The sequence below is a fragment of the Prinia subflava genome, chromosome 19 (genome assembly GCF_021018805.1).
Source record: "Prinia subflava isolate CZ2003 ecotype Zambia chromosome 19, Cam_Psub_1.2, whole genome shotgun sequence".
Taxonomy (NCBI): domain Eukaryota; kingdom Metazoa; phylum Chordata; class Aves; order Passeriformes; family Cisticolidae; genus Prinia; species Prinia subflava.
This window is the reverse complement of record NC_086265.1, coordinates 13,698,668-13,725,141: the sequence shown is the minus strand read 5'-3', so window position 1 is coordinate 13,725,141 and position 26,474 is coordinate 13,698,668. Positions and strand designations below refer to the sequence as shown.

Below are 26,474 nucleotides of genomic sequence, written 5' to 3'. Positions count from 1 at the left end.
TGTTAGGGACAGAGGGTATTTACTGGATAAATAATATGTTTTCTCAAATTGGAAATTAGGAAAAGGTTCTCCACCAAAAGGGTGGTCAGGCCCTGGAACAGGGTCCCCAGGGCAGTGGTCATGGTCTCAAGCCCGACAGCTCCAGGAGCATTTGGACAACTCTCTCAGGCACAGGGTGGGATTTGGGGGTGTCCTGTGCAGGGCAAGGAGCCAGACTTTGTGGGTCCCTTCCAACTCAGAAGATTCTACAATTCTGATACCTCTCTGCAGGACATGACAGATCTTTTGAAAAGAGCTGTCCTGTGATATCACTGAAACCTCAGACCTTATGATAACTCATGACTATAATGGGAGATCTTTGCAGCTTGAGTCCAAATGTATTTTGATCTTGAGACCACACAACCCAGAGTGATTCTTAAGAGAGCCAATAAAGTGAGTACTGAATATAACTGCAGCAGGCATCACTGGACAAACATCCCTAATTTTTAGAAATGAGGAGCTGTCATTTGGCTTGCTAATCAGAAGCCATCAAATCTGACAGAGCACTCAAATCTGACTAATCCTTCTGTTTTCAGACTGCCAGACAAATCTAGAATTGTCCGAGACAAAACAAGACCACAGAGAACAGCAACCAGACAGAGTAACATAGAGAACGTGTTACTGGAACAGTTAGCTTGAGCCCTTCAGCTCTTCCCTCCATTTAGAAGTGCCCAGACACAGCTGGGTTTATTCACTCATCATCCCCAGATATAGCCTTCCAAGCCATCCTTTCAGTTGACTTGGGAAGATCCCATGCTAGCATGGGCTCCAAGAGCACTATAGCAAGTCACGGAGATATACTTTATAACATGTCATAGCTTTATGTACAATAAAAACATTTTTAATTAGTTATCATGCCCCAAAATAAAACACTCCCAAGATTCATGATTTCTATTGAAGTAGGTCTGTATAAAGGGAGAAAAGTCCAATAAAAGATTTTCTGCTGATAGATCTTCAGGATATCTTCAAAACTGGTAGACCCTGCATTATGAGAAATTAAAGCTCAGATCCCTACAGCCAGGGATGGAACCGGAGAGCCCCATGCAGGGAGTTTGAATGAAAAACTCTCCTTATCTGCTTCTGTCCATGCTGATAGGCAAATGGTGCAGCACACAGAGCTTCCACGTGGCTGCCCTTGGTCAAGCATCAAGACAGTCAAAGGACATTAATTACACAGTATTTGCCGTATACAATGCATAGGGATGTGAAATACCCCTGCAATGCACAGTATCTGCCAATCTTTTTTACTGAGCATTTCAGGCTATCAGGATAAAATTCTTCAACATTTAGCTGAAAGATTAGTCAAAAGAAGCCACTTAATAGCTATCCTGGGTAACCCAAATATTACTATATTCCATATCCATCTGTGCCCAAAATTGATAGTCTCTTTAAGAGCCAGTGGTGCGGCCAGAATCAGAACCACAGGGTTGGGGGTGGGGACAGGCAAGTGTCAAGCTCTTTAAAGTTGAGGCACTCAAGTAGAGCTTTCTCTCTCCCCTCACAGCTTTTTTTTTTCTCCTCTCAAAGCTCTGCTTTGTGGGTTTTTTTCCCCTTTGTTTCTCTCTGACCTCCAGAGGGGGTTGTTTCAGGTAGGTTTCCTGTGCTCACAACAGTAGCAACTGTTGCTACAAAATGAGAAGCAGCATTTCACAATTGAAAACTGTTTCAGAGTGAATTTTGCAACATCTGTCTGCAGCTGTAGCATGGTGCTGGGAGGAGTGAAGAGGTCCTGCTCCCTGCAATTGCTGCTGCTGCCAGCAGCACTCGGCCAACATAAGAAGGCACAGAGTCTAAGACACTGTAGTTGGCTGCCTTGCCATTCTCCGCCAAGAGGAAGGTGAAGTCCTTCCACAGGTTCCAGTCCTTGACTAAGTACCAGCCACCAGAGAGTTTTAATCGCATACAGCGATGGAGCTGCTGCCACTAGAGGGATAAAAGGGAGAGCTGCTGCCATTTTCCCTTTGTCTCCCCACAAGTGTTTGCCCATGGCAAGCATCATCTTGGGGAAAGGGGTCATTCTGCCACTTTAAGTTTCTCTTTGTTCCCAGGCAGTCCATGAGATTTAGCAATTTTGTATCTAGTGATAATTTAGTGTTATTTTGTGCCTGTTGCTGTTCTACTTTTTAGTAAACTGTGGGGTTTTTTCTCTTATATTTATACATATCCATTTCCTGTGGAAAAGGATTGGTTAAAACTAAGGGGATGTATCTCATTTCAGAGCATTTCCCTTAAATTGTCTTAAACCATGACAATAGCCAATACTTAAATCCCATTTGGTCACAAAAACAGCAATACAGAAGCAATAACAATATAAAAGCTGCCATGAAATTCTGTGGCATTAGAACAGACATCTGGCACCCTCCAGAGAAACACAGTTTTCAACAAGGCAGAGAAGGTTGTACTTCCTCTGCCTAATCCTAAGGATTATGAGCCACACTTCAGTCTCAGATCTTCTTTTTATGGATGGGGCTTCATTGTTTCCTTCAGTTACACTGGTGGCAGAAAAGTAGTCTTGGAAGACCTGTTTAGCATCCTTAATTGTATTCCAAAGAATATACAGAAGGTACCTAGAGTTCAAACCAAATTCCTTTATGGAAGTCACAAATCTGTGTATCAAAGCACAAATGAAATTCAATTCAATGCTTCGTGTCTGTACGGGTTTGGGCTCAGATAGAGTTCAGTCTCTCCATGCTAACTTGCATGCAACTGTGTTTTAAAGAAGAGTGTTGCTAATACAGGAGTGTTTTCATTAGTGCTGAGCACAGTTTACACAGCATCAAGGCCTTTTCTGCTCTTCAAACTGCACCACCAGCATTTGGGCTGGGTTGCACAAGGAGTTGGGAGGGGACAAGTCTGGGAAGGCTGCTCCCAACTGATCCAACGGATTCCAGACAATATCATAAAATCTCAGAATGGTTTGGATTAGAAAGAGCCTTAAAGACCATCTCGTTGCACCCCCTGCCATGGGCAGAGATGTCTTCCACTAGACCAGGCTGCTCCAAGTCTCATGCAACTTTATCTGCTACCAGATAAAGCTGGGGAAGCAGGAGGAAGAAGAGAACATGCATTACAGCATTCGCCTTCCCAAGTCACTGTTTCACATGATGGAGGCCTGCTCTCCTGGGGGATGGCTGAACACTTGCCTGCCCATAGAAGTGGGGAATTAATTCCTTGGTTTGCTGTGCTTGTGTGCACGACTTTTGTTTTCCCTATTGAACTGTCTTTATCTCAACCCATGAAGTTTTCTCACTTTTTACCTTTCTGATTCTCTCCCCCATCCCAGTGGAGGAGGAGTAAGCAGCTGTGTGAAGCTGAGTTGCCAGCTTGGATTAAACTATGGAAATATGACAAGAGGAACTTAAAGTACTGAGGAATCAGTACAAAAATGTTAGTTGTTGCTTATTTACCCATTTCCTTTGTCTTCTCCAAATTCCTGTCCCATTTCATCCCATTTTTCTGCCCTGTACAGAGCTCCTCACAGGATGATTTACCAGTCCTCGAGACTCAAAGGTAGGTTGACAGCACTGCTCATAAAGCAGAAAAGCTTTTAGCTTTCTCCTGCTAGATACAACACCAATACCTTCAAGGCAGAAATACAACTGTAAGATTCTTCTCATATTACTAAGATTTTATATTGTCCAGTATTGATCTCAGATACAATGTGCATGATGAAACAATGGCAAACTGTTTTCAAAGCAAAGCCTTTAATTTCTGCCATGGCACATCCTCTGGTTACAGCTGAGAAACACTGATCACCTGGCAGCCAAATGGCGAAAAGGCTTATGCCATCAAACCTTGTGCTTGTTCTCCTTGCTCCACTGTTCCCCCCTCAGCCCCAAGACCAACTTCAGTGTACTGGGAAACTTTGGGCCAGGCTGACCCAACTCTATTACGTGCCAAACAGTTTTCTTTTGACCAGATTAGTTTTTTGCAATGGAAGAGGTAAATGGTTTAATATGTAATATGGTGTGAAAAAGACAGTGGAGAGGCAGGAACATGTATACAAGCATGGAACATGCCCTTTTTCAATGGAACTAAGCTGTTAATTCAACTTAAACTATAAATGAAACCTCAACTTGCAAATGCAAGTGTAACTTTCTGTCACTTACTTGAATCCATTCCTGTTCCATCATCCAAAAAACATAGCATGAATCCACCTTGTAGGTCCTCTCGTCGTTCTGCAAGAGAAGAGTTTTTCACTGCTCCCATAAGCAGAAGTTAAAAGTTCCATAAAAGTGGATTGGTGTTAACAACAAAAGTTACACAACAAATGGGACCTCTACAACTGCAATACGGCTAAGCTGTAAGAAAGAGCACCAGATTTTTGTTACAGAATGACTTCTGTGCTACAAAACTGTATTGTGTCAGTGGAGGTTTTTAGCATCCACTACAAACAGTGACTCACTTCACCTGACCCCAGGTGAAGGCTGACTTAATTGCATCCCCAAGTTATTTGTAAAGGTACTCCTTTTTGAAAGACAACAGGCACTATGGCACAGAAGAAATGGTAGAACAATAGAATTATTCAGATTGGAAACAATCCTTAAGATCATCAAGTCCAACCACAAACATAACACAGCTGAGTTCACTAAAAGATGTCCCTAAACACCAGATATACACATTTTTTAAATATGGGTAGATAGTGACTCCCCCCACTGCCCTGGGCAGTCTGTTCCAGTGTCTGACTACACTTTCAGAGAAGAAATTTTCCCTAATATCCAATCTAAACTTCTCCTGGCACAACTTGTTTTCTCTTTTTCCTCTCACTTGTTACCTGGGAGAAGAGCTCAACCCCCACCTGGCTGCACCCTCCTGTCAGGGAGCTGTAGGAGCAAGAAGGCCCTCCCAAGCTTCCTTTTCTCCAGGCGGAGACCTCCCAGCTTCCTTAGCCACTTCTCATAAGACTTGTGCTTCAGACCCTTCTTCAGCTCCCTGGCCCTTCTCTGCTCATGCCCCAGCCCCTCAATGTCTTTCTTGTCTGGAGAGGCCCACTACTGACCCCAGGATCAGGCATAATCTTATTCTATCAAGGACAACACACGTCTGCAGCCTAAATCCAAGTTAACAACTGACTTAATTGCTGGCATGCAAAGAAGCAGCAGGAGTGACTTACCAGTATAAATGTCTATTCTCGTGGCATCTGCATCTCTACAAAGAAATAAAACCATAATTGTTATTCAAATGTTAAACAGAAATGAAGCAAAAATCCAGGTATATACAATCATTTCCAAAAGAAATGGCTGCACAGATCAAAGTCCACAGAGGCCCCACAGTCATCATTGACAGAAAACATTGTCCTACTTTTTGTCTATTTGAACCTAAACTCCAGCATAGGACATTATGGGTACATTAACAGTTCTGGTGACAGGAAGTACCACTGGCATTTTAACAAAAGTCATTCTGGGGCTGGGAATCAAATGAGTACTACTTCTGAGCTCCTTCCTGTACAAAACAAACAACAACAGTTTTTCTGTCAAGCTGCATACAAAAGGTTTAGTAACTCCACATGAGGCTTCATCCCAATACATTCAAGATTGTTACAGGAAACTGTCATTACAAGATCACTGAAGTGAGGCCCTTCACACACTCCATCCTTCTCTGTATTTGAAATTATAGCATGTACAGCACTACTGCCCTCTTCTCAAACCAACCTTGGTTTGCTGACTAGAGACATGGAGCTGTAGTGCGGTAACAAAACCCCACTTGACAAATGCCACAGCCACTTTGTTTCAATTCTGTACCTCCAGCCCAGCCCAGCTACCTTCTCCTCAGAAGACAACCTCTCTATAGCAAAGAGAAATCACCTCCAAAGACCCTACTTTTTATTACCTCGTATCAACCCTGAACACAGCACCAGCTATACATATACACACACACATACAGAGCTGAATCCCCAAACGGAAGCTTTCCAGCTCAAAAATGCCCCAGTTTCAGCTCCTTACATCACAAAATGTGCCCTGTGACAAACCTCTCATTTGAGAGAAAACAAACCCAAAGTATTTCCATAGTGCTTCATGACAATACTTCCTGCAGCTCAACAGAAAAGCACGCAAGAATTGGGAGGCTGCTATAGCAGGGATTCCTCACACAAATGTGAGACAGGTGGCCCAACACTTGCAGTTTCCAAAGACTGTATCTCCTCAAGTGTCAAAATTCTTTTAGCTATTCTTGCTCTATTTTTCAGCATCCCACTTCTGATTTGATTTTCATTGTCATGTTTGATACTATGATTATTTAGATATCAGAAGAGTCACAGCTCCTGTAGTATTTATTTTAGCAATTTTTTACAGACAAAGGCAGAGTAATTTTTTTCTTTAAATCTATCTTGTGTCTGCTATTAATTTCCTTTCCAACGTAAGTTGTTGCAGGATTCATTCAAACCTGTATTTCCAGGAATGATTTTTTTAGGGGTTTGATGTGGCAGTGTAAGAGGAGCAAGTGAAATATTCATACTAAATTACAGCAATGTCTTCTATTTTCTTGTAAAATCTACTAGAAGTGAAAATTGTTTAGTTGATCTTTCAATTGATTAGTTGATCTTTCAACTAATACATAGGTGAATTAAGTCTTAACCAAGTTACCTTGGGAGTTAGGTGGTCTCAGGTACATACCTGGCATTATCTACAAGTTCAGCAAGGGCACCAAACAAGAACTCATGGGTAGTTCTGCAATGAAACACACAAGTCAGCAGTTACATCAAAACTTTAAAAAAGAGAGACCTTTAAAAAAATGAGAATCTCAACTACATTTTAAACAAATCCAGTCAAATGGGTAAAACACTACAGCCTGGCTGACAGCAGACTAGTAATGAGTGATTTACTGTCTGCCAGAAGCAGCCACACAGCAGCCAGTCTGCCCCAAACTGCAGCTCGCTATGGTCTAAAACATATTGCAGGTACACAAACACAATAGAGAACATGGTGATCCAAAGAACCAGCCTAATATCCAGTGAACAGTTCATAGAAGTCCTCATTCACCACATTGACAGGTCTTTTCACAGCAACTAAATACTGTCTATAAGTAAATATGGCCAGATGAGGATTATCATAGAATCACAGAACAGTTTGAGTTGGAAAGGACCTTAAAGCTCATTTCATTCCAATCCTCTTGCCACGGGAAGGGACACCTTGCTACAAGCCCTGTCCAGCCTGCCTTGAACACTTCCAGGGATGCAGTAGCCACAGCCACTCTGGGCAACAAGACATGAACAATATTATGAACAAGGTGTGTCTCCCCCATGCATACAGTCGCACTGCAGAGGTTACTTGTGACAGAAAAAAAGCTTCCAGATCTTGGCTAACGTCCAGCAGGTGCAACCACTACTCATCCAGAGAAAGAGTCTTCTGACACCACTGTAACATGCCACCTTCCCAACTTAATGCTAGAATCATGAACCCAGCTACCACTTCAGTACCATCTCAAGAGAAAAATTTAGTTTCCAGCCTCTTAACTGCCACCTCTTATACGCAGCTCCGATTCGGAAGCCATTGGTTATATGCCTCAACATTAAAAGAATATAGATGGTGAGAAAAACTTAAGCAGCTAATAAAAATCATTGTAATACATTGTCTGTCAACATAAATGCCATATCTCCACTTCATGCCCAAGATGACAACCTAACTTCAAAATGTAACAATTATTTCAAACATAGATGAGCCACATCCACCATAATGTTAACAGCAAAGATGTGGAGAAACAGTTGCTGGGATTTGTTGCTCCTTTAGGTTGTTCAATGAAGAGACCAAGACCTCAGAAACTATCAACATGTTTCAGTTTGCACAAAACTCTCACATACAGCAAACAGGTAACCAAAGAGAAGATATTTGTTCATATTTTCAGCCTTCCAAGAACAGACACATAGGTACTTCCCACACATAAAATATATAGCTGTCCACACTGTTAATAACCACAAAACAAGTTTTCACATCCATCTTCAGGGTGATCACACTGAACCCATCAACATAGCTCCAGTTAGAGGAAAACACATCAGTCTTCAAAGTTATCACTAAAACCATGGAAACAGAGACTTCCATATCTCCATTCTCCCGCAGAGACATGACCAATGGGAACGGTGTTCGGAACACTGTCTACGCAATCACAAAGCTTCCACAGAAACACAATCTTGGTGTTCCTGCCTTTGAACAGGATTTCCAGCTGTCCTGGTTTCAGCAGGGATAGAGCTAATTTTCTTTTCAGTAGGTGTTACACAGTTGTGTTTTGGATTTAGTGTGAAAAAATGTTGATAACACACCAATGTCTGGTGCCAAGCCATGCATACTCTACGTCAAAACTTTTCAGTGTCCTATGCTAGTCAGCTATAAAAGATGCTGGAGTGGAGCATGGCCAGGGCAGCTGACCCAAACCAGCCAGAGGAATATTCTGTACCACAGAATGTTCTTCTCTGTCTACAAACTGGGGGAGCTGGCCAGGAGGGGCCAATTGCCGCTGGGGGACAGGCTGGGCATGGGTCAGTGGGTGCTGAGCAATTGTATTGAGCATTACTTGACTTTTGGGGTTTATTCCTCTCTCTTTTTCCTAATATTATTGAATGTTTCTTCTCTCCAATTTTTTAACTGTTCTTAGCCCATGGGTTTTAGCCTTGTACGATTAACCTCCCCATCCCACTGGGGAGGTGAGTAAGCATATAAGATGAATACAGATTTCAAGTGTTCTCTTGAGTTTCCAAGTATCTATTCAGCTCCACAGGTCAGTATCACAGAAGTTTATTTGGGAAGTAACCCATAAGCAAATGGATGATTTAGCACTAGTAACTATGCTCCATCAGCACCTTTTACTCTACAATTTTAGGAATACGTCAAAGAAAAGATGCTAATAAAGTACAAAAAAGGATTTCCAAAGAAAGACGCTAGAATAAAACAACTGATAACACAGCTAAAGATGATAAGAAAGGCAAAACAAAACATCTCCACATAGCCTGACACTGTAATGGTCTTGACCATCTCCCCTATAACCTCCTGTGCTGACACAAGCTAAGGGAAACCCTGCTATGAGCCAATGAAATACACTCCAGCTATTTATCACTAACAGAAATAAGTATACACTGTAAAAGTCTTCAGTTTATGAATTTGAACCCACTTGTCAATATCTAACTAAAGTCACATGAAGTGCTTTGGCCTGATTCAATCAACTTATGTCAAACAAACCCCACAATCTTGCCTTACAGTCAAAAGTGCCTGAAATACTTCACATCCATCATGATCAATCAGCGACCATTTCTCACACCTCCACAAAAACGTTTGGGATTATTTTACTTGCAACACAGCTTTAAAAAAACAAGACAAGCTGTTGGCAAAATGAAGTCTATCAGAGCTTGCAAGTAATCTACAAACATGGTGAGCTTATTTTAGATAGGCAACAACTACCTGCCTCAGAGCATCCAAAATACAACTATTACTGTCACACAATGGGTGAAACAACATATAGAAGGCAGGAAAGTATTATCAAAATCCATAGTGCCAACAGCTCATCTGGGTAGACAAGGAATGGTCTGGACCATCCCACAATGTGCATCTTCCATTTGAGCCAGCTCCATGCAGAACTGGAGGCTTGACAAGGAATAGAACAGAGGAGTCCAACATTGGCAATTTATTGAAACATAGGTGACAAAAGGTCAAGTTAGATGGCTCTAAAACACAACCAACTACAAACACCTCTACAAAGAATCATTTGGAGTAATGTCTCAAGGGAAGAAAAGCTTGTTTTGTGAGCAGTTCCTACAGGAACCTCCTGCTTGAACCTAGTTGGACTCCAGACCCTGCAGACAAGTACCAAATTACTAATGAGAGATTCAAGACTTTCTCTTTTGTTCTGAAGGAGGGCACATCAAGGAAAATATTTTATTTTGGCACATGCTTCAGAAACAACAGCCATTCTTTAAGTAATGCACTGTGTTTCAGGCCAAAACAGAACAAAAGTACAAGAAGAAGAGGGAATTTGGGAGAGTAGGGAGATAATGTTGATCTGTTATTACTAGTTTTCCTCAAGCCCATTATTTAGTCATCTTGAAGTCTGAGTGACCTTCTTCCACTTCAACTGTATTCACCAGGACAATTCTAGTTACACAACAACTCACAAGTTATAAGCTAAAGGCTACCTACTGCTAGAAGACAATGTCAGGTCCTTAACATTTCACAAACTCCTTCAATTTTTTATTATAAACATTCAAAATATGCAAATACAAATTGACTGGTCTCTGTTGTACTTTTGGCATCTCAATGAATAACTTTGGAAGTATCTTAATGTAAAAGCATTTAATTGTTAAAGAAAGCCAATGTGAAGGCAAGCAGGTAACTCTGGAAAGTCATAAAACAATGTGCATGTAATTTTCACGTGCTTACACACACTGATTTTCATTCTAGGATCTAAAAGAACTTTTACATAGAAATATAAGGGTTGAAAAAGACCTTTAAAGGTCATCTAGTCCAACCATCCACTATGCCAGGTTGCTCCAAGCCACATCCAACCTAGCCTTGGATACTTTGAGGGATGGGGCGGCCACAGCTTCTCTGGCAACCTGTGCCAGCGCTTCCCCACCCTCATAGGGAAGAACGTCTTCCTTCTATCTAATCTGAATCCACAGTCTTAGGTTAGAAGCATTACCATCTGTCTCATCACTACAGAACTTACTATAAGTCTGTCTCCACTCAACTATTCATCAAGTAAAGCACTTGGAAAAGCACAGTGATATTTTTACTTTAAAAAAATATGGCAACTGAATTGATTCATATAGATGGAGGCTCAATTCTATGAGCCATCTGACATGTATGCATTAAGCCATTATTGGAAAGATCTGCTGCAGGTCCTCAAGCTCAGGGACCTGATCAACTGTCTCCTGCAAAGCACATCAGACTGAGTGCTCTGAGTTAGACATTCAGAAACTTTTCTGAAAGGTCTTAAAAAGGAAGAAAAAAAAGGCATGGATTTCTTCTGTACCCTAACAGCCAGATGGTTGGTCTTTCACTGCAATTTAAAGAATTTCCACCTCCCTGACTATGAAAACATGCTCAGCACTGAACTAGAATTTATCTAAGATGGGACAGTCTTCCTAAGCAAGAGAACACAGTTCAAAAGACCAGTCTCCTCTATCAAAATCCCTATGATGGCCTTGGGTTGATTTGGGGATTGGCTCTTTTTGTTTTTTGCTCATTTTTTAACCAGATGAACAGGAGAGGTTATGTGTTAGTTTGGTGCTTTCTTTGTTTTTATAACGACTTCCATTACTCCCACTGCCATTCTTAGGGAAGCATTCAACTTCTGCACTGATTCCCATAACCTCAAGACTCTTTGTTCACAATGGACAAGAAGCTCTGACATTGGCTTATCCAAGCATTAGCTTCCAGCTCCTCCCAAGATTTCGGTAATGCAGGTATCACTGTAAACATGTAGCACTCCACAAGCAGACAGCAGCACAAGCACAATGGCAACATGAAGTAGCTTTAATATACTTGAGAGCAGCAGCAACAACTCAGTCTTTTCTACAGCACAGGCTTTATCTTCTTATGAAGACGGACAGAGTTCTGGAGCTTTGCAGGCAAACACACCTGCTGACAGAGCACTGCCATCATCTGCACAATCTTCTAATCCTTAAAAGAAAATATTATCTTCTGGAGCTGGACATGAGAACTTCACAAATCAACAACAGCACTGCAACATGACTCAGTATTGTCCATCTTCAGGCACCAGACTGTTCACGCCATATGCAACTGCTACCAGCCAAGCTAGAGCAGACCCAAATGTGACATGGAGCCATTACTAGGTTTATTCCCCTGTTCAAAGCCTGTTACTTTCCTGATTCTGAAATGGACAGTAATGGTCTTGGCGTATGTAAGTGAGATTGGTCTTAACTGCTCTTCCACTGTTCTTGCAGATTTATCTCATTACCAACAGAACCAGACAAAAATACTTTGAAACCAAGTTGCCCATGTTTCTGTGCCATCTGTAGATTGCTGCAGACCATGGTGATTCTTCACATGTTGAAAAGAGCAACAAAAAGATAAACCTGTACTTTATTTGTTCTTCTGTTGATGGATAGAACAACAGATGGTAAGTCAACTCTTCCACAGAATACCAGCAGACAATCTTACGTCGGTGACCAGCTGATCTAAATGAACCAATGCCAAGTGATTCCAGAGCTCTTCCAGTTTGGGCAGAACAAGCTTTTTCATCTCCTCTATACATGGCATTACAAGGCTTAGGAGCAGCAGGCAGGTGTTGATGGGTGCCTGACCCCACTAAGTGCCGCTTCCTGATGGTGCTTCTCGTTTTCTAGACATGCGCTCAGGAAGAAATAATTTTACATAATGGCTTTGCCTGTTCTCAAGAGGTGTTATTTTGGGGGATTCATTGGCGACATACAAAAATCTGACTGGAAAAAGAGTATCATAATCCTGTTAAAAATAAACCTGCAAAACACTCAATCACACAAAAGCCAGATGCTGCAGAGGGGTGGTGGCCGGCATGGCAGCGCACACGCACTGCTCCGCAGAGGTCCGGCCCTGTGGGTTTGGTTGGCCAAGGGGCCACCCCGTTCCTCCTGGGACCTCTCGTCCCCGCGCATCGGCCCTCCGTGACCCGCGGACCTGCCCGCAGTACAACAGCCGGTCCCAGAGGGACAACGAGGCGCCCGGGCCGGGGCAGGGGGGTCGCTCAGCCAGACGGGCTCGCGTGGCTTCGGCCAGGCCCATCGCGCTGAGCGGGAGCCCCGAGCAGGCCGGGTATCGCGGGCCCGCCCCACCCCAGCCGGTACTCACGAATTGGTGTGCAGGTATTCGAAGGTAAGCTGGGCCCGGTTCAGGCTGCTGTAATTGCCCAGGGACATGGCGGCAGCGGCCGCCATCGGGCCTGTGCCCGCGCCGCATGCACCAGCGGCCGCGCGCGCCTCGATCCCTCCCCGCCCCCTGCTGGTCACGGCCCCCGCCGGGTGAGCAGCCGGCGCCGCGATGCGCTTCGTTACGCCGCGCCCCGCCGCCCCCTCGCGGATGCGGCTGCGGATGCGGTGCAGCGCGGCAGGGTGCGGGCACGGTGGGGGCACGGTGCGGGCACGGTGCGGGCACGGTGCGGGCACGGTGCGGGCGGGGCGCGGGGCGGTGCGGGGCGGACGCGGTGCGGTGCGGTGCGGGCCTGACGTGGCCTTTGTCTCCGCCGCGCTGGGATAGCATCCGCCGCCGCAACTGCCCCCGCGGGGCGGAGTCACGCGGCTGCCACTCATTGGTCAAGAAGAGGCACGTGATGCCAGTGCCCCGGCGCGGCCGATGTGGGCTCTGGGCCGCCGCGTGACGGGCGCGCGCGGTCGGGAGGGAGCGGCTGAGATGGGTGAGTGGGGCGAGCGCGGCCGCTCTGGGACCCTTTGCAGGAGCCCCTTTTGTCCTCAGGCTGCGTCCCGGCAGCAGCCGAGCACCTCAGCTCCGCGGGAGCCGCCGCCGTGACCTCCTAGGGCGGGGGAGCGGGTGTGGTGGGGCCGGGCTGTGCGGTGAGGCCGGGCTGTGCGGTGAGGCGGCCTGGGAGCCGCGAGCCATCCGGCCCTGGGAGAACACGCCGGAGCCAGGGGGGCCGATTCGCTGTGCTGCCGGCGGCGTGCGCGGGGGACACCAGCTGACGGTGACTGCTGGGTGCCGGGTTGGAGCGGATGAGGCTCGCCGGTCCCGGACGTCGGGAGCGACTCCGGGACGCATCTGGATGGAAGGATCCCGCTGCCAAACTCTTCCAGAGACTCCGCGCGAATTTCGGCGGGTGCTGGTCGTACTGCGCTGCTGAAGGCTCTGAGAAGTCACCGAGAAGAAGTTCCTGAGCGTGCCCGTACTTACAAAAAGCCATTACGTAAAGGGTATAGAAAATCATAAATATTCTTGTTTCTATTCTGTGTCTTTGGTTCCTCTTGAAATGTGAAGAGGTTGAGCTCAGGCACTGTCCTACCTCTGTCCTGCCCTCTCCATGCCCCCCACAAAATGCAGCCTGAACGCGGGAACCCTGAAGGCTAGGAATACTTGTCTGAGCACCTGACTTGTCCGGTGGAAAAACACTCCCAGTTGTCCTTCTGAAATAGACAATTTGCGTCTGCGGTGTCTTGGATAATAGGAATCTGAACTTAATATCCAAAATCTGAAGGAATTCAGTCTGTGCAGAAATTAATGTGGCATATTTCTTCTTGAAGAATGTCCAGCAAGAATAAAACATGTAAGATTGCAGATGTAAAAAGGATAAACATTATTTGATACTTTATTTATAGGGCACTACTGGGAAAAGCTAAAGGTTTTATTAAAAAAGAAGAAGCATTTTAATTTTGTCTGATAATTTTCTAACAATAAATTCTAATTCATCAGAGAAAAGAAATTAAAAATGGCTATAGGAGTAGGTATTATTCAGCCTGGGGAAGAGAAGCATCCAGGGTGACCTTACTGCAGTCTTTCAGTACCTGAAGGGGGCTCCAAGGGAGCTGGAGAGGGACTTGGACGAGGGGTAATGACTTCCCACTGTCAGAAGGCAGAGTTATTGGGATACCGACAAGAACTTCCCTGTGAGGGTGGGGAGGCCCTGGCACAGGGTGCCCAGAGAAGCTGTGGCTGCTCCATCCCTCAAAGTGTGCAAGGCCGGGTTGAACAGGGTTTTTGAAGCAACCTGGCCTAGAGAAAGATGTCCCTGCCCATGGCAGGGGGTATAATAAGATCAGAGATTAAAATCTTCCCACTGGAAGTTCACATTTATCCTCTTTTGGGGCAACTGTTTTTCCTTGGAAACTATCCCTCAACTTTGTTTAAATAGTTATATATCTTTCAGTTATACTGGTTATAACAGGCAACCTCACTTCATTTTTTCCCTTCTGCTATTAGCACCATTTCCCTGAGTTTCTGTTCAGTCCCAGGATCTCTGCATCTTACAGTAATGAGCAAAACAAGTCTGGCTGCTCAGGTCTCACAGTCACAGGCAGTACCCTTTCATTTTTGAAGTCTCCAGTGCAGTAGAAGGCAGCAGTTTGCTCTGGTGCACATAACTTCCATCATAAATGACCTGTGGGTTGGTGGTTTGTCCAACCTGTACAAGTGGAGCTTGAGGCAAACTGCACCGCTCTTCTTTAACCCTAAGGCTGAGTTTCTTACTCTAAAATAATTCCCAACTCCCCTTGTAAAACTAGTCTCTTGATTCCACACTGTTCAAAATCTATGTTTCTAAACTGTGGTGTGAGTTCCCATGTAGTCCTATGTGGTGTTTGTTTGGTCCTGGCATAGCATTTTGTTAAGCCTCTTTCCACTGGAGTCTAGGCCATGGGCCTGAGGTCATTGAAGAGTTTATTTATGTAGCCATTGTTCTGCAAGTTGAAGGTGCTTCTACACCTCTGTGAGCCTTGAGTCAGCAATTGTCCTTTTTCTCCCTTATTTTTTAAGAAGCTAGGCTTCTAAGCCAGTACTTAATGCAGCGGTAAGTACATATGCAGTGGTAAGTACTAGATTCTGCACCAGACAAGTGCCATGAGTGCAGCGAAGTGTCTTTTCCACATGTCTGTGAGGTCTCACAAGTTAACTGTTTATAGGTTTATTCTGTGTTTATGTACATGAAAAAATGTAAAACTCTGCATTGTAGAAATGAGGTTTTCAGTGTCAGAGTGAAATAAGCAGGCAGTGAAAAATAAATCTGAGACATCACCAGTAATCCTTAGGTGTTTACTGGGCCTTCCTTTATCCTTCATTTTTCTGGAAGGAAAAAATGGCATTGCCTTAGGATGCAAGGTCCTCTGTCTACATCGTGACAGAAGCTGATGAAGTTCTAGGTCAGTGTTGTCCTACTGAGTGTTCACCTTGGTACTTCTAAGAAGATTGGGTGCAGTTGCAAGCCCCAGTAACCAGATTAGCATGGATCTCTTTTCCATTGCCCTGAGTTTGTAGAAAGAATTTCAAAGCAGCCTCCTTTAATGGGCTTGAAATCAGATTGCCTCAGAGCTTTTTGGTTTTGTGTCATGCCATATTCTACCTCTGCTGTGTGATGAGTTCTCATTGTCTCCCTGTACAGAATGGGAACTTTGGCCATGAAACACTGCTGCCTCCAGTGTGGGGTGTTCTCCTTTAGACAGAGCATACCAGTCTCACAGAAAAAAACTGCTTCAAGAAGCATCAAAAACATTCTGCCTTTTCTTGGGCATGAGTTATATCTCCATGTCGATTCAATACAATCCAAGAACACTACTGGAAGTGAAACATTTAGAAGGAAGTGTTTTTCTCCTGGCTTCTTCTAGTACGGAGTTATTCCCTGTGTGACCTGGGGCAGCCCTGGTTCTTGTTTTCATAGCCACATCTCCCTAGCCTCTCCATCATTTGCATCAAGTAGCAGAGCAATTTGCTGACTAAAGGGTAAGTATCATGAAGTTTTTCTCCCATGTTGGAAAGCCTAAATCCTGTGGTTCTTCTCTGGAACGGTAGCTTTATGTATCAGTCCTTACAAGACATGCAGAACAAGTTGTTCAAAGATGAGTGCCTAAACATGTGTGGAAGATACTGGCATAACAGTTCAGAGACCTTTTCTGTAGTGCCAGGTGTCAGCCTCTCGATACTTTGTTTTCATGGAAAGTCACATCATGGATTTAAATTCCTTATTTCAGTCTAGGTATTCTCAGTGAGACACCGGTTGTCAGAAATTACTTTGTAAATGAGTTTGCGGAAGAGTGGAAAGGGTAAGACGAACCTTACCCTCTGTGAGAGCAGAGAGACATCCCGGAGTGAATTGTCAGTGGAGTGGTGAACAGGGAGGATCGTCCACTGCCAGTCAGTCTCCCAGTGTCCTGAGCCCAGATTTGATTAATTAATTAATAACATGAAAAAAAAAGTCGCGGCTGTCACAGCATTACGTCACCACCTCAGGCCTACTGCAGAAAACACTGTGCCTTGGCAGGATAGATAGGCAGAAGAGCCTACGAGAAGATGGTGGTGTCTTACAAGAATTTTCCTCACTAACTTGAAAGAGTTATGGATGGCATGAACTCATTGTCAGAAATTGATAGTTTGGTCGAGGTTGGATGGTTTTCAACAGGGTGCTGCAAAGGACCCAAGCCTGGAGGCTTTCTGCTCTGAACTGTGTGATGTTTTTAGTGGCTTTGACCAATGTAAGAAGGTTGCAGGCTTCTTAACAAGGTGACTAACTAGTACAATTCTTTTCATGAATGGTTTTCCCTGTCTCATTATTTGAAATATGTGGACTCTGTTTCTTGTGGGTTTGGTACAATTCAGAGTGTCTGTTTAACCCAGTCTGATGGATGTGTGCTTGACATGGGCAGTTCAGGTAATTTCAGTCTGGCAACTTGAAAGCAACTGAAAACATACTCTTACAGAGAAAAGCTTATGGAAATCTCTTGGGTGCCTCGTGGAAGCAGCATCCAAGATCCAAGTAGATTGAGCTGTGATACCAATGAAGAGTTGAACAGATGTATCATTACATCTGGTGCAGAAAGACGCTTGGAGAGTGCTGTGGGGAGATCAGGGCTTTGCTGGTCATTCCCATCGAAGCATCTGTCAGTGGTGACTACATAACTGCTCCTCTAGCATGTGCTGGGACTGCCACCATGGATCAAATGTCTTTTGTCAATCCTGAAGCTGTTCAACTCCCCTAGCTTTAGCTCTAGACAAGTGCAAGATGCATGAGAACCCTGGGCTGCCCTTCTGCCTAATAGAAATCTGTCATCAACATGAAGGGCTGACTGCCTTGGTGGGAGAGAATGAGGGAACTTCACAGATGTGTAATATATTCCCTGGAATGTCATGGTTTGCAGGAAGCTGGTCAGTCTGGCAGTCAAGAGATGGTGTAAGGAGCAAAAGTACTGTAGGAAAAAGCTGTCAGCATTCTGTCAGTACACAGCTCTGGAGATTGTCTCTAACCTGAGCTGGGACTATTGGGAAGCTGGGAAGTTCTTCAGAGGCCAAAAAAAAGAAGAATATGTGAAGCAGTGCCATTTTTTCAGCAACTTTACCCTGAAGTTATTTTTTGACACTCAGATCTTCCATCCAAACCTAGTTATTTTCTTTAAAAGAAACAAATTCAGGAAGTGTTTTATCAGCACAGTTGGATCATCTCATGATGGTTTGACCAGTCCTCATCAATCCTATAATCATGTCCGTTTGGAGGATGTGTGATGTCATCATGCTTGTTCAGTACATCCTAAGCCCCACTTTGTCCTACATTGTTGATCTGCATAATACATAATCTGCATAATATTTTACAAAGACAAAGGATTTTGTTTTGTGACAGTGGTTTTGCCTGTGTGCCTCTCCCAAACTCTTTCCCTAACCCTGCCCTATCTAACGTAAGGAAGAGCAGAGTATCCATAGGCTCACAAGGAGTGTCGTGGTGGCTTGTTTCCTACTAGCATGTGGGATAATGGATATGTGAAAGCCAATGAAGAGAAAGTCCAGCCTATGTTGGAAGTCAGTTTTGGTGTTGCATCAGGTGGCAGTGGATGAAGTGTAGGAAAATACCAACATTAATGACAGTAGCGCAAAATTGCAAGGAGGTATCTGGCTCTGGGCTGATATGGAGAGGTGACTGCTAGGCCAAAGAGAGGCTAGCCCTGTCCAGGGGCTGAGCAAAAAGCAAGAAACAGCCAGATAAAGGGGTGAGAGTATCAGCAGTGATGCCTGACTAGGATCACTTACCAAGGCTACAATCACTGAACAAGGGTGCAAAATCAGCAAAAAAATTAATCTGAGGGAGAAAGAACTGAGCTAGTTTGTTCATATGGTGGGGGAAAATGGTGGCAAACTAGAAGGCAAAGCATGTGATGGGGCTGTTTGGGGCCACAGTGGGTGTCAGCTCGGGAGCATGACACCAAATCTGCTAGGGCTCTGTGGGTGGGTTTGCCTTGCTTCTGCAGCTGTGGTAGTGGGATGTGACCCCCAGCATCACTGAACAAGTCCCCCAACGTGGCAGCAGTAAATGTGACTTAAATTAGCAGCTTAGTTCATCAGAATCTCAGAAAAGGCCATTTAAGGAATCTCATTTGTGTCCACATCCCTCTGCAACCCTCCAAACAAGACTGAAAGACAGAGGAAGGTCACAAACTGCCTTTCTTCCAAACTTCCCAGGAAGAGCTCTGCAGGCCCTTTCCCAAGCTCCTGCTGGCAGGGTCTTTGAAGTTGACAGAACATCTCACACTCCAGCACACCCAGCCATTTGGTTCAAATTGGGAGATGACCCTCACCATTTCCAGGCAGCAGTAACACATGCCACCAGACCTGTCAGTGCAACTCAATCCCACCAGAAGTCATCCCAACTCCAAACACTAAAAAGGAAAGCTGCCTGAAAAATGAGGAAACAGTTTTGCATCAGGAATTACTAAAGGCTGAGGTACAGCGTGTTCTCAAATATTTATTTCAGTGTTCTTATAAATGTTCTGTTTGAAGAAAAATATTGTAATTGGCCAATATTCCACAGAATCTAAATATTTTGCTCTAAGACAGTACTTCCTTCCCCCGCCTCACAGAGATTTAATTCTTTGCTGATTATATGGCCCAGGTTCTGGCCATGATGAGGGCTTCCCTGCACTGTTCACATGAAGCTAAGGTCTTAATCCAGCCACTGTCATAGCAAGGGGGAAAAAAGAATTTATCCTTAGTTAATCCTGGGAAAAGCTTTCCATCTGACAGACTTATCCACTGAGAATGAGGAGTATGAAAGAACGCACATCGGAAGAGGATGGGACAACTGGGGAGCAGAAGCCAAGCCTCCCTGCCCCCTGCATCAGCTGTGCAGGGAAGGGGTCACTTGCCAGGAAGGGGCAGCCCTTGGAAGAGAGGCCATGGGATCTCAGAGCTTGTGGGATCCCCGGAGCTCACGGCATGGTGAAGAGCAGGCAGTGTGGGTCAAGTGCCATGACTGGAACTTGTTCCTGCCAGATCCTCGCTGAGGATCCCCAAAGCCTTTGCTTGTTGAGGGGCTTGCCTTCCCTCTGGATGGCAAACATGTTGCTCAGTTTCATAGTGCAGAAAGGGGTTTAGGCACACCATATGGTCCCTGCTGTGGAGAAACATTCTGCCCTGCACCCAGGCCTCTGCCGTGTTCACAAGTGTCTGCTGGGTTCATGGTCTGGAGATGCACCAGGCAGAGAGGAGCATGAGCCTGCACCGAGGGACACACCTTGGCAGGACTGCCATCAGAGCACACAAGTGATTGGCCATGCTCTCCCCTCTCCCAAGTTTGTGGCAGAGCTGAAGTAAGGCTCAGAGCTGCTGGGCGGTTACTGTTGGAATGAGCATGCACCAGCTTCCAGGTATGCAGACGGGTGAAGCCCAACTTCCTTTTGGGATGCCAGTAACTGGTAGGAGCTGGGTGTCTCTTGAGCAAGCACTTCCCTGAAACAAGGAGAAAGATGAGAGGACTAGAGGCCAAGGATTCAAGAGGAGAAGTAACAGCATGTGGTGTGTTGGTACAAGTTCTGCCCAGCACTGGGAAGCACATTCAGCCTGGTGTTGAGCTGTAGCTGATGGGTTTTGGACCAGCTGGAGGGTCCTGCTGCCACTGAGGCTGAGCCACGACGGGAGAATCAAATGTTTATAAGAAGAAAATACGTTCAGAAAAGAGTCTGGTCTTGAAATAGTTCACATGGTAAATTAGACAGAAGGGTCCTTGCCTGAGACAGGTGCAGAGGCAAGTAGAGCTGTCACCAAGGAGCAGCAGATGAAAGCTCATCCTCTTGATCCATAAGTCCTGGATAGTTCTGGAGCATTGGGCAGCCATCACCAACCACAGGCAGCACAAAGCCTAGAGATGTGACACACAGCCAGACCCTCCACCATTTGGTAGGACATGACCCATTGGGAGCAGTACACCCAACAGTCTTTCGTCAGCCCGTGATGTGTCTCATTAGCAATTACCAGGTCTGGTCATGTACAAGTGAGCTGTACTTCCAGGTTTCTTGGAGTCATATGGCACTGGGGCCTATGATGTGGTTTCCATGCTGCCAGTGACCACAAGAGAGCAACCTCTGATTGCTGAGGTAGATTTGTCCCCCGCTCCTCAGTCCTGGAGGAGAATTTGTGCCTGTAGCCAGGGCTGCCCATAGCCAGGGCTGCCTGCAGCCAGCCTGTGTGTGGGCCATGCTGAACCCTGCACTTGGGGCTGTGTCTCCCTCCATGCAGCAGTGTCGCAGCTCTAGGACAACCAGTCTGTTTGCCTTGGCACAAAGCACAAGGCTGCAGAGAGGATGTGGGAAGTCCAGGGAGTTTGGCCACCTCTACCCAGGTGTGGCTGGCCTTGCTTGTGGCACAGTAGTGCCACTTTGGTCTCTAGTCCCAGTGATTTGGGGGACCTCCCCAAATCCATCCCTGCAAGAAGAGTCATCTTGCTGTTGACATACAGCTTGTGAATAAAGCTATTTTTAAGAGCAGTCTGGAAAACAATTCGTTGATTGCTTCCCAGTGTATTGGTTGTCAAAACCCCCAACTCCTCATTGACAGGCAGGATTCTTGGAGATACAGGTGGCTGCTCAAGTCTTCTGGGAAAGCCCTGAAAGGGTTGACATGTTTCACAGAATAGTTCGGGCTGAAAGGGACCTCAAAGCTCATTTCATTCCCCTGCCATGGGCAGGAACACCTTCCACTATCCCAGGTTGCTCCAAGACCTGTCCAACCTGGCCCAGAACACTTACAGAGATGGGGCAGCCACAGCTTCTCTGGGTAACGTGCCAGTACTTTACCATCCTCACAGGGAAGAATTTCCTCCTAACATCTAAATCTCTCCTCTGTCAGTTTAAAACCATTCCCCTTTATCCTATCACTATCTGCCCCCCCCCCCCCAAGTACTGGAAGGCTGCAATGAGGTCTCCCCAGAGCCTTCTCTTCTCCAGGCTGAGCAGTATTTGGAGATGTCTGGTGGCATCTCTCCTGAACCCCTGTTCTTTTTTCCAAATCCTTCCTTTCTTGGCCACAGCAGATCTCAACATTTGATTTATGGGCTTTTGAGGTTTCTCAAAAAGAGGAAAAAAGAGTTGTGTTCATTCAGTGTGACAAATTGGAAAGGCAGGAGGGGAGATTGCTGTCAAGTCACCTCTCAGGAATGTCCTGTCTGTGGAAATACTTAGGCCACATGCCTCAGTGTAACACACAGCCAGGGCTTCATGTGAGCTCCCAGAGCTGCAGCAGAGCTGGAGCCTCCCTTTGTTCTGATAGCACAAAGATATTTCTCTCCAGCTTGAGATGGAACTTCTGACGTAGCTGGGAGCTGAGATTCCCCTGGGACCCTGTTTCTCACCATTGCTCACGGTGCAGGTGAGAAAAGCAGAGAAAAGCAGGATGAGAGTCCTGTGGGTCAGCATGAGGGATACAACCCTTTGGAGGAAGGAGGGTCGGACAAGGGACATTTGGAGGTCTGGGCAGGCTGGAGGGGAAGCTCTGCAGCCCACTAGTGCCATCTAAGCAGAGGCACAACTCTATGGGAAATTCAGGTGCCACAGAGCACCTGCCACAAGGCCTCTGCAGGCCCTGGCAGCAGTGGCTGTGCAGCAGGACAGGGACCACACGCTCAGCCTGGGTACACATGTTGCCATGCACTGATCCATCTGGAAATACCAGCATACAACAGGGAAGGGAAGTTCCCACTCTTCTTTGCAGGCTGCCAACCCTGGAGATGCTGACACCAAGGCCCTGACAGTTTTCAAGCACTCTAGTCCTGTGCACCCATTGCTAGGGAGTAGGCTGCAGCCTAGGGAATCATGTCCTGAGCAGATGCTAGTTCCACAGCAGCGTCTGCCTGTGGGCTCCCTCTGCTCCTGGTGGACATGGTGCCCTGCTTGTGACTGCATTGTACACTGTGGGATGCTGTTCAGTGCCCTGGGCTCCTGCAGTGCTGGGTACTGAGAGTGTTTCCCTCTTCCTTCCTTCTTGGGGCACAGACAAGGTGAATTCATGGCCAAGAGGTGCCCAGGTAGGAGCAGGCTGTGTCGGAGGCACTGCAGCAGAAGATCCAGGCTCCTGTGGCAGATGTGGTGCTGCAGGATAGACCCACTGACTCCTGTGGCAGGGCAGGGAATGGGACAGACTGTGCTTGCTTCGAAGGATCCTTGGGGGATTCTGTGCAAGACAGAGGCCAACGGTCAGTGGAAGGAAATGGATTCACTTATCGGGGCTTTAACTCCTACAAGCCAAGGCTGTGGTGGGGCAGGAGCTCAGCGCCCCAGTGCTGCAACCCCCAAAGCAGGAATTGAGCTAGACCAGGGTGGGCATGGATGCTAGCCCAGCACCTTGTGTGTGGATCTACCCTCTGGAGAGGCTCCACCAGGAGCAGAGGTGCATGCCCTGAGCAGGCTGAGCCCCCAGGTACTCACCAGCATTGCTCCTGTACCAGCATGAGCAACAGACAAAAGCCTGCAGATAAATGTATAGACCTGCCCCTTCTCTTCCTCTGTGCAGGTAAAGAGGCACAACGGAGATCCAGTCCTGCACCTGGGGCAAATTGCTTCTAACTCATAGGGAAGCGATGTGTGCTTTTTGCATGCTGGTCCCCATACCAGCCAAGTGGTACAACTGGAGCCCTCAGTGTATGTAGCAGCAGTGATCCTCCTTGGGCAATGTAGTGCCCCAAAAGTGGGACTTTCCTTGTCACATGGCTCCTTCCTATCCCAGATGAAGCAGCATCCCTGGGCAGATAGGAGGCTGCCCAGTGCCCCTGCCAGCAGCAGGATGTGAAGGATCCATCATACCTGATCCTGCTCTGGCTCCCAGCAGGATGTGTGTGAATCGTGCCTAAGAGAAGGACGTGTTTAGGAATGGGTGCCCTAAGCAAGTGGCACCAGTTCTGTGCAGGTCCCTGTGGCTGGTCTAGCTGCAGCAAAGCTGCCATACAGCTGCTGCCCTCCTGCTGCTCCTGCCCTCCAGCAGCACTATGTGTCCCAGGACACCTTCCTGCGCATCACCCTGACTACTCTGTGCTGCCCAGCCTCTATTCACATCCAAGGGCAGCCTTTAACCCATCCCTTGTCCTGCCCCATCTCTGAGGCATGCCCATGCCCAGGTTCTGCCATCTTTCAGAGGGCACAGCACTACATCCACCCCAGGTCCTGCTGCTCTGGCCTCTCTTCATGCCAGCCTCTGAACTTAACAAGCTGCATAGTTCCCAGGGAACTACGTCCTCACACCCAAGGTTGCAATTCTCAGGAGCAAGAGGAGGCAGGGAGAGCCAACTTCTCCTGCAGCCCCAGGCAGCTGGAGGAGCTTCTATCCTGCCCAGAGGAGCTGGGAACCACAGGGGTACTCTGCCATGGGGGACCCTGAGAGCTCCAAAACTCTACCACCATGATGTTACTATTAATAATAGCATAGTGCCCTGTGGGACCTGCCCTGTTGTCAGCATAGAGGAGCATAGAGGAGCATAGAGGAGTCAGGAGCATAGACGAGTGACAGCATCAGGCTTCACATATGCTTCAGATGTGTGCCATGGGCAAACAGCAGTGTAGTGAAGCCAAGAGCTATCCTTCTTCTCCTGCCCTTTTTCCTCCTCCTCCTCCTCCTCCTCATCTGGTCAGCCAGGAGTGGGTGCCTGGCCCAAACATCCTCCTGGGGTGACAGGTCCCCTCTCCCTGGCTTCCTCTGGGACTGAGGCCAGCCAGGTCAACCCAATTTGTGATTTTGGAAGCAGTCACAAAGTATTGGGTGTGCAGACAGTGGGATGGGCAAAGGTGTGTGGGTGTCAGAAGTTCCCAGGAGAGGAGGCATGAAACCAGAAAAGCTTCAGGAGGAAGAAGAGATGGATTCCAGGACCCTTCTCTGCCCACTGCAGCCTGTGTGGCCCTGTACTGCCAGTGGGTCTATGCTGCCAAAGCAGCAGGGTAATGCTGGCCCCACACTGTGCTCCTGTGCCCAGAGGAAGGGCTATGCCCCAAATGAGATTGAATTCTCCCTGCCTGACACTACAGTCACGTCCCTGCCCTTGTCTGCATTGTCCTATCCCTGAGTCAGGCAGGTGCCCAGACCAGTTCCAGATATGTGCTTGCACAATGAAATTCCATCACTAGTATTTAACATTATGTTTAGCATCCCCAAAGGGAACCCAAAGGATTCTTGCCCCTCCTCCCTTTGCTGCACTTGTCCCCGGCTGGGGGAGCTCCCAGCACCTGTGTACCCACCCAGGCCTCTGCCCGCCAATGCAGGTCCATCCCATCTGCTGGGTGACATGTCCACCTTTGTCAGTACAGAACGCACAACAGAGCACTGTGATTGGTGCAAACCAGCGAGATCTCTCCCTCACCTACCCTGCACCAATGCACAGGGCACCCTCCCCACAGCCCTCCCAGAGCCAGGCCTGGACCTGGAGCCCTGGGCTCTCTGAGGGGTTTGTAAATATCTCCTTGCTCCACTTCGTGGAATAAGGAGGTCTGCTTGGAGTCTGTGCTTGGCTGGCTGCATGCCCACCTCATCCCCAGGGAGCCCTGAGTATGCTGTGTGGTGGGTGGTGATCCTGGAGATGTGACAGTGGGTCAGTGAGGATATGACAGGATCACTACCTGGGGGAATGGAGCCAGGAATGGTGCAGACCTGTGGGAGCACAGGAGGATAAGTGCCACTGTACATGCTGAGTGCACCCAAGGCTACTTTATCCACACAGCTCAGCATGCTTCTGCTTCTGGGTGCTCCATGTGGGAGCTGCCAACCATGCTGCCAACCATGCACCAGTATCCATTGCCCTGCCCAGTGCTGCTGCTGGCAGAGGGACTGGGGAACAAACCTGATGTACTTCAACAGCTGAAGGTTGGCAGTGGGGTCCCCCAAATACCCCAAGGGCAGATGAGCTGCTGCCAGCTGCGCTGCCTGAAGGCCAGGAGCTGGGTACGTGGCAGTGCCTATTCCCATGTGGCAGCAGAGCTGCAAGTGATGCAGACCCCTGAGTGTGCTGGTGCCTGGTCCCTGAGGGGCTGTGTGACATGCAGGTCAGGGCAGACCCCAGACCCCTGTGTGGCAGCTCTATGGCAGACATGGCAGGGATCATCCAGCAAGTGAAGATTATGTTGCTGCTGAGACTGACAGTGGGTGATTGATGTGATGTGATGTGATGTGATGTGATGTGATGTGATGTGATGTGATGTTAGAGGGCACAGTGCTTGGCTTCAGCGTAGTTGCTTGGGATGCTTGGGATGGGCCTGTCATGCTTCAGTGGAGCTCAATGCTGCTCAGCCCTGGAGAGTGGAGAGCTGCTGAGGAACCTAGGGGAGCAGAGGGCTTTGGGATGCCAGTGCAGCTGGAGACCCGCCCTGCCAAACAGTCCTGAAGTGAGACATCTGAACCAACGCTCCCAGTATGGAAACTGCTGGACCTTCTAGGCATCTCTACCACACCCCATCTTTCTAGCCTACAGTGGTGGGTCTTTCCCTGTCTCAGATGATGCTGTGGTCCTGCTCCATCCCATCCATTTTCCCAGATTGCTGGAAACTCCCAGAAGAGCAGGCAACTTAA

At 47.0% G+C, this 26,474-nt stretch overlaps 1 protein-coding gene across 2 annotated transcripts in view; it reads right to left on the bottom strand.

The window, feature by feature from the left end:
• Positions 1–13,136, bottom strand: part of MORC2 (MORC family CW-type zinc finger 2) — a 50,652-nt gene extending 37,516 nt beyond the window's left edge. The window contains exons 1-4 of one of the 2 annotated variants that reach the window (XM_063416237.1): positions 12,810–13,136; positions 6,651–6,704; positions 5,153–5,187; positions 4,149–4,217 (exon numbers count right to left, since the gene is read on the bottom strand). In XM_063416237.1, coding sequence (XP_063272307.1) covers positions 4,149–4,217; positions 5,153–5,187; positions 6,651–6,704; positions 12,810–12,895 — 244 coding nt within the window. In that variant the 5' untranslated portion in view covers positions 12,896–13,136. The remainder of the gene's footprint in view (positions 1–4,148; positions 4,218–5,152; positions 5,188–6,650; positions 6,705–12,809) is intronic. The other variant, XM_063416235.1, reaches the window with a different exon arrangement.
• Positions 13,137–26,474: the final 13,338 nt, after the last annotated feature.